Source organism: Temnothorax nylanderi, unplaced genomic scaffold (assembly GCF_030848795.1).
Source record: "Temnothorax nylanderi isolate EJ_2023f unplaced genomic scaffold, tnyl_v1.0 TNYL_tig0153_pilon, whole genome shotgun sequence".
Taxonomy (NCBI): domain Eukaryota; kingdom Metazoa; phylum Arthropoda; class Insecta; order Hymenoptera; family Formicidae; genus Temnothorax; species Temnothorax nylanderi.
In genome coordinates this window covers 295,332-302,788 of record NW_027249215.1, presented here as the reverse complement: position 1 = coordinate 302,788, position 7,457 = coordinate 295,332, and the positions used below count along the sequence as shown (strand labels likewise).

At 44.8% G+C, this 7,457-nt stretch overlaps 1 protein-coding gene across 1 annotated transcript; it reads left to right on the top strand.

Moving 5' to 3' along the window:
- Nucleotides 1-2,448: 2,448 nt before the first annotated feature.
- Nucleotides 2,449-4,187, top strand: LOC139777549 (uncharacterized). The gene is made up of 2 exons (XM_071715044.1): nucleotides 2,449-2,682; nucleotides 2,743-4,187. The coding sequence occupies exon 2, from the start codon at nucleotides 2,744-2,746 to the stop codon at nucleotides 3,866-3,868; it is 1,125 nt and encodes a 374-aa protein (XP_071571145.1). The 5' UTR covers nucleotides 2,449-2,682; nucleotide 2,743; the 3' UTR covers nucleotides 3,869-4,187.
- The last annotated feature ends 3,270 nt before the right edge of the window (nucleotides 4,188-7,457 follow it).

Below are 7,457 nucleotides of genomic sequence, written 5' to 3'. Positions count from 1 at the left end.
ATTTCTGTAAGAAGCATGGCCATATCGCCAAATACTGTTTTTTTCCCCCAAGAAGAAAGACAAGAATAAGAAGAAGCAGGAAGATATCACAGCTTTAGTGGCAAGTGCATACAAACAATCCAGTACATGGTACATGACAGCGGTTGTACTCACCACATGTGCAATGACCAAGCGTATTTCGAGGATTGTAAAGTGCTAAATTATACTCGTATGGTTCAGTTAGGTGACGGCGCTAAGGTTAAGGTAGTTGGTGAAAGAAATATTAAATTAAAAGCTTTTAACGGAAAGAAATGGTCATCGGTGGAATTGAAAAATGTACTTTTTGTGCCGAACTTAAAATTAAATCTATTCTCGGTTATTAGTGCTTTGGACAAAAAGTTAAATATGATCTCCGATAACAATATTTGTAAGTTCGCAAAAGACAATATTACTATCGTAATTGCAAAACTTGAGGGCAGAATGTTCAAAATGTGCTTCAATAAAAATGAACAAGCATTGTTAAGTGTAACTTCCAATGACAGTATATACGGGAGTATTGAACTCAAATGCGAGCAGTAAGAAAACAGTGTCAAACAATGACTGCAACAATGACTGTTTCGTACGACACTGATGAGGCCTCAGGATACGATGTGTACCGGAACCGCCTTGACAAAGGCGCGAGGCGCTATGGAAATCACGTAGAGGAGTGGATCTCGTCTAATTGTAAGTGAAACGACACACTGGAATGGCTTGTTACGTTCACTTTAATTGCACATGCAATTTACACCAATAGAGTTTACAGGTCGGATGTCGTGGAAAATCGCCGGCTCTCACTGAGCCGAAAACCTCGCACAATGCAGCCCCTTGCTCGAGTGCTTGGAATGCTTTTACGAAAACGGACCGTTTGCGCGATATTACTTTAAACTCGCAACGATACCCGGCTCAGCCGCCTACACGTAGGGCTAGACAGAGAAGAGAACAAGGATCGATCGCGATCGTCCCCCTTCCCGACATAGCTCCGCGACGGGGGGCGGCTGAGCTCGTGAAGGACGAATCACATCGATCCACGATGTAACCCGTCAGACAGTACACGCAAATCAAGTGCTACTTATGCTACACCTCTCATGTCTTCTTACAGTGCCAGACTAGAGTCAAGCTCAACAGGGTCTTCTTTCCCCGCTAATTTTTCCAAGCCCGTTCCCTTGGCAGTGGTTTCGCTAGATAGTAGATAGGGACAGAATTGTCGTGAGTTTTACGTGCGGCACCTGCTCGTGGAGCCTAATCCACACGGCCCTCATGAGCGTGAGATTGGGATACGCCCAATCAGCGCGTACCGACCGAAATCCGGTACTACTAGTACGCTGCAGGACTACAGGATCCGGCAGCAACCCACTGGTTGGGGCGAGCAACTATCCACGCTCTACCAGCTGTGCAGGTTGGTACCCGAGCTGTTGGGACGCAGCTCACCCGTCGGACACCCAAGTGCGTAACTCGAGTATCCTAGCCAGCATGCGGCTGTAAACCACTGCCACCACGATGGTCCTACCCGCGACCGGCGGAAGCGACCTCCCTGGGCCACCGGTCCCCGTGATACCAGTCTAGATCACCGGTCGGATCTTCGTAGCCGAGACTACTCCCAGTTGGGTCTCCTGCAGACCCGGCACTGGTTAGCCGCACACACCACGCATACCTCACACATTCCCATTCATTCTTCTCTGAAACACACATGCCGCAAACATTCTCATACCTTTCCTTACTCTCCAACACATTGCTTACATCCACTCTGCCATCCTCAGTCACACTGACTCCCTATTCGCTCAGGTTCCTGACATCCTCATACATTTCACATTCAACCAGCACATGCTTCCAGTCCTCGCACTCTGCACCACACATACAGCTTTCGGTCTCACAAGGGAACGGTCGGGGGTGTCCGAGACCGATTTGGATGCGCTTTGGATATGTTGTTGAGCATCAAAAAATATTAGACTCGTATTTTTTTTTGCGGCTTATCTCGACGTTTATTGGTCGAAAAAACCCGATTTAGAACCTACCCGATTTGGATGCGCTTTGAATATGTTGTTGAGCATCAAAAAACATTAGACACGTGTTTTTTTTGCGGCGTATCTCGACGTTTAGGGGTTGAAACAACCCCTCGAAAATAACGGATTTTATAGTTTTTAGCGAATATCTTCGAAAATATAAGGCGTATGAAAAAAGTTTGGTACAAAAGGTTTATGGCTTTTTGTGCTCTTTACAATGGCGTAATCAGATTTTTCAAATTTGTCACATTTTTTAATTTAACCCCACCCCCACCTATTATTTTTGCCAAATATAACAATTTTTCCAACGCAAATTTAAGAGCGTCAAATGCCAAATACATCCATGTGTATTTTTATTATGATACCATTATTAGATTTTTGGCAAGACGAGATGATATGTGGTATGTATAGGCGTCGCGCTGTAGGTAGGTGTTGCGTTATTTCTGTTCAAGTTGCGCCGTACGCTTAAAAATTTCCATTTCAACTCCGGGATGACCGAAAGCGCTGATGCGAAGGCCAGCGCAAGGCTATTTCGAGAGTCCTGGACTAGCAACGGAATGTCGACTCCGACATTATAAATACCGCCGAATTGTATCGGGCGGGCAGTCGCAAATTGGAAAGAGACGGTATCAAACCTAACAAAGACCACTCCATTAATTATAAAGTGCGTATTTATTTATATAATTAAAGTTCGAGACAAATATTTAATTTTAATATCTTTCAGAATGAAGTTTAATCCATACAATGTAATAATGCTACTTTCTGCAACTTTCACTGCTTTCAACTATTCACCAAGTCCGACAACTTCGGAGGAAGAAGAAGTAAAAGAAAACATTAAACGTATACTGCTTGACATACAAAACCAAGAATTTGACGTAGAAGAGGAAGAAACTTTAGGTTTTTATGATATATATGAGATTCCAGAACCGGAAAGAGTTGATTTATTTGAGGAAGATGATGGTAAAGTATATCTTCCGGAAGAAGTTACTTGCAGCTCTGTTGAGGCAACAATATCAAGTGACTATAAAAGGCAAGCTGTGGAATACTGGAGGAGTGGTAAAACAAGGGGAAGATCGCTTGAAGGAGTTAAACGAAGGTACAAAAAAGTTACATCAATACGACAACTAGCACGATGGGAGAGCCAAATTAGTGAAGGTGGTAGTAAAATGGAAAAATTAGAAAGAATTTCTGCATACACATTAAATTGTTTTAATGAAGCTCTTGAAAGAGGAATTATTATTCATGATATTGACATCGCACGATGGGCTTCTCGGGCACAAGAAGAGGAAAATGCGGCAGGATTCAAAGCTTCAGAAACGTGGGTGAAAAGATTTAAAATTACACATAATATTGTGTCTCGGAAAATAACTAAATTTGTAACAAGAAAATCTTTGCTATCAAAAGAAGATTTGGAAAATAAGTGCGACACATTTATTACTAACGTAAAATATTACATTGATCGATATGGAGTGGAAAATATTTACAATTCGGATCAGAGTGGATTCCAGTTAGAATTACACTCCGGTCGTACTTTATCACATAAAGGTGTAAAAAAGGTAGAATCTGTAGAACAATCTATATCAGCAACCACACATAGTTACACTATACAGCCAACTATTTCCGCTGATGGTAGATTATTGTCGCCTCTTTTTATTACATTGAAAGAAGTTACAGGAACGTTTGGTCCGAGAGTGCAAGAAACATTATTCAACGCGCCTAATATTTTTATTACGGCTTCAAAATCAACACCTACCTACAGCGCGACGCCTATACCACATATCATCTCGTCTTGCCAAAAATCTAATAATGGTATCATAATAAAAATACACATGGATGTATTTGGCATTTGACGCTCTTAAATTTGCGTTGAAAAAATTGTTATATTTGGCAAAAATAATAGGTGGGGGTGGGGTTAAATTAAAAAATGTGACAAATTTGAAAAATCTGATTACGCCATTGTAAAGAGCACAAAAAGCCATAAACCTTTTGTACCAAACTTTTTTTCATACGCCTTATATTTTCGAAGATATTCGCTAAAAACTATAAAATCCGTTATTTTCGAGGGGTTGTTTCAACCCCTAAACGTCGAGATAAGCCGCAAAAAAAAAATACGAGTCTAATATTTTTTGATGCTCAACAACATATCCAAAGCGCATCCAAATCGGTCTCGGACACCCCCGACCGTTCCCTTGTCAGTACGAAGCCATGAGTCACTCGTCCTTTTACACTATTGTCCCATCTACTCTGCCATCTCTCATACAGCCTATCACTCACCAGTTCCATGCTATCTTCCATACCTCTCTCACTCATTTCCTGCTCACTCATAACATCGTTCACACCCAAATCCCAACCATTCTTTATCCTCGCATTCAAACCTCTTCTCACACATTCCAGGTCCCACGGAAGGCCACCCACCAACACTTGCATGGCCTCCGTGGAGACCGTTCTGCAAACATTCAAACAGGCGCTCATCGCCACTCTCTGGCACCTGTTTATTGCCTCTCGCGCATACCCATACTTCATGGCCTCGTACCACACGCTCGCACCATACATCACACACGCAGCAAACAGTCCTTTGTAAATCACTCGCCACGCTCTCTTTCGCAACCCCCATTCGCTCCTCATCACTCGCCTCAACTTACCCACCACACTTACACACTTCCTTCTCATACACTCCAGATGCGGCTTAAAGCTCATTCGCTCGCTCACCCACACACCCAGATACCTTACACACTTCACTTACCTCACATGCCTCCCATTCACACTAACGCTCGGGTGTCTCGCCTCAGACAAGCTTCCTTTCAAGAGCATCATAACCGTTTTAATCTCTGATACTTTTACTCCGACACTCGCACCCCATTCGCTTACTATTCTCATCTACTCGTTCCCCATTCTCTCCAGATCTGCTCGGCTCTGCCCTTCGACAGGCACGAACAGATCATCCGCATACGCCGTTGCCATACATCCACGTCTGCGGAGCTCCCACAGGAGCTTATCCATCTGTAGGTCCCAAATGAATGGGCCACCGATGGACCCCTGCGGTGCACCCCGCAGAACCTTCTTCTACACTCCTCATTCGTTCCTATCATACACGCCCATCTCTCATCAAAATAACTCTCCCACAACCCAATCTCCTCACATCCTTCCTCACGCAATCTCCCAAGCACACATGGCCATTCCAAGTTGTCGAAGGCACCCTGGAAGTCCAGGAAGATTCCCAGCACATACTTGTGCACGGATCCACTCACACACTCACGCACGCTATTCCACGCACTCTCGGTTGAACGTCCCTTCACAAACCCGTGCTGTGCCTCACACATTCTACCACTCATCAATTGCTCAAGCCTATTCACCATCAGTCGCTCCAACACTTTCCCAAGCACAGACAGCAGGCTGATCGGTCTGTACGACCCGGGGTCCGACCACACTTTCTCCAAGGACTTCAACAGTACAATCACTCTCGCTTTCTTCCACACCGTAGGATAGCGATTGGTACTCAAACACACATCATACACTCTTTTCAACCATCCCGGAATTGCACGCCAGACCGCACGTAACATTTCCCCAGTTATCCCATCCAACCCAGGTGCCTTACCCACATCATCGCTTTCACCGCCACATCCACTTCATCCCATTCGAACGACCTTTCATCTTTTTCTCTCTCTCTGCCATTCGCACATCTTCCATCTCCGCGGCTGGGAAGAAGCGATCCAGCAGCACACTCACACTCTCTTTTCACGTACTCGTAACTCTGTCACCCACTTTCATAGCACTCAGCCTATCCCGTCCATACTTCCCCATACACACCTTGTACACATCACCCCACGGATCCTTATTCCCTGTATCACACACGAACTGTCTCCAGTTCTCTTCTTTCACTCTCCATAGCATTCTCTTGTACTCTCGCAGAGTACGCTTATACACATTCAAACAACCTTCCACTCGGTTCCTATCTCTCCCTCGCATTCGCTGGTAGGCTCGCCTACACTTCCTTACATCCTTCTTCATACGCTCCAGTTCATCCGTCCACCACACAAGCTTCCTCGCAGACCCACACCTCCTTTTCATTCTGTTATCATTTGCTCTCAGAATCCATGATGTGACGCGTTCCGCCAGACTATCGGCGTTCCTGTCATCCATCGCATTCACACCATCCTCGGACGCATACTCCACCAGATCGCTCATATATCCTTCCCAGTCCTTGCACACCCACCTACGCACACCTTCCATTCGCTCAGCATTCTCACCATAAGTCATACGTATCAGCAACACGTTATGGTCGCTGATACCCCAGTCATTCCTGATCTCCCATTCGAACTGGCACTCCCCAGACACATCGCTCACGAGAGTTACATCTATGTCGCTTTCCCTGTTGGGTCCGCTAAACGTATAACTCTCGCTCGGCTCATTCAACACAATCATGACATTCGAAACGATCCATTCCTCAAGCACTCTGCCACGCATCTTACTTTCCCTACTGCCGCCCCTACCCTTACTGTACCATAAGGGAGAGACGGCGTTCGCATCCATTCCTACCAACACACGCTTTCCTCTGGTTGCCATTCGCACCCTGTCCATGTACGCCAGGTACGGCTCGATGTCCTCACCGAACCGGCAGTACACGGACACCACATACATTTCGCCGAAGTTTCCCTTCAGCCACACGCACACGCCATACTCGTCCGTGCACTCTCTTACACACATCACATCCAGATTGGGATCATTCACCACCACTGCTGCTTTGACACTTTCGCTCTCACGCGCAATCACATCCATTCTTAGCGGGAGTCCAACTACTCGTCCATTATAAATACAAAAAACGGCCAATTTCGAGCACTTCAAGATGTTAAAAATGTATTAAATAATTTTGAAGTATACAGTCAGTCGACGTTTCGGCCTAACTTGGCCTTCTTCAAGACATTAAAAATTTAAACCGGTAAACGCATTACAAAACTCTTCTTCACTTACATTAACTGAATCAAATCACAAACGCTACTATTTAAAATATTTAGATCTCGCCGAGGTATGTGGAGAATTGGTCATAATGAAGTCAGAAGTAATAATCAAGTGTTCTCGTCAAGTTATCCGCCGATTCACTTTGTCGCCGGACCGTCTTAGTGGCAAATAAGCGGTCAACCAACAACGACGTGGGTGAATTCCTTCCATCACATCTCAAAAGCGTGTGTTCGTCGCAAAAGATAACAGACGACTGCTATCTATAGTCGATTATCCCGAAACGGCCGAAACGTCGACTGACTGTATACTTCGAAATTATTTAATACATTTTTAATATCTTGAAGTGCTCAAAATTGGCCGTTTTTTGTATTTATATTGCTGTTGTTTTATCGAGCGAAATCTCATCGTTACTCGTCCATTCTTCACACATGGTTCCTGCAGCAGTGCCACACTCACTCGACGTTCGCACAGCATTTCACCCAA

Coding starts and splice junctions, on each gene's coding strand:
- LOC139777549 (XM_071715044.1), top strand. CDS start 2,744: ATGAAGTTTAATCCATACAATGTAATAATGCTACTTTCTGCAACTTTC.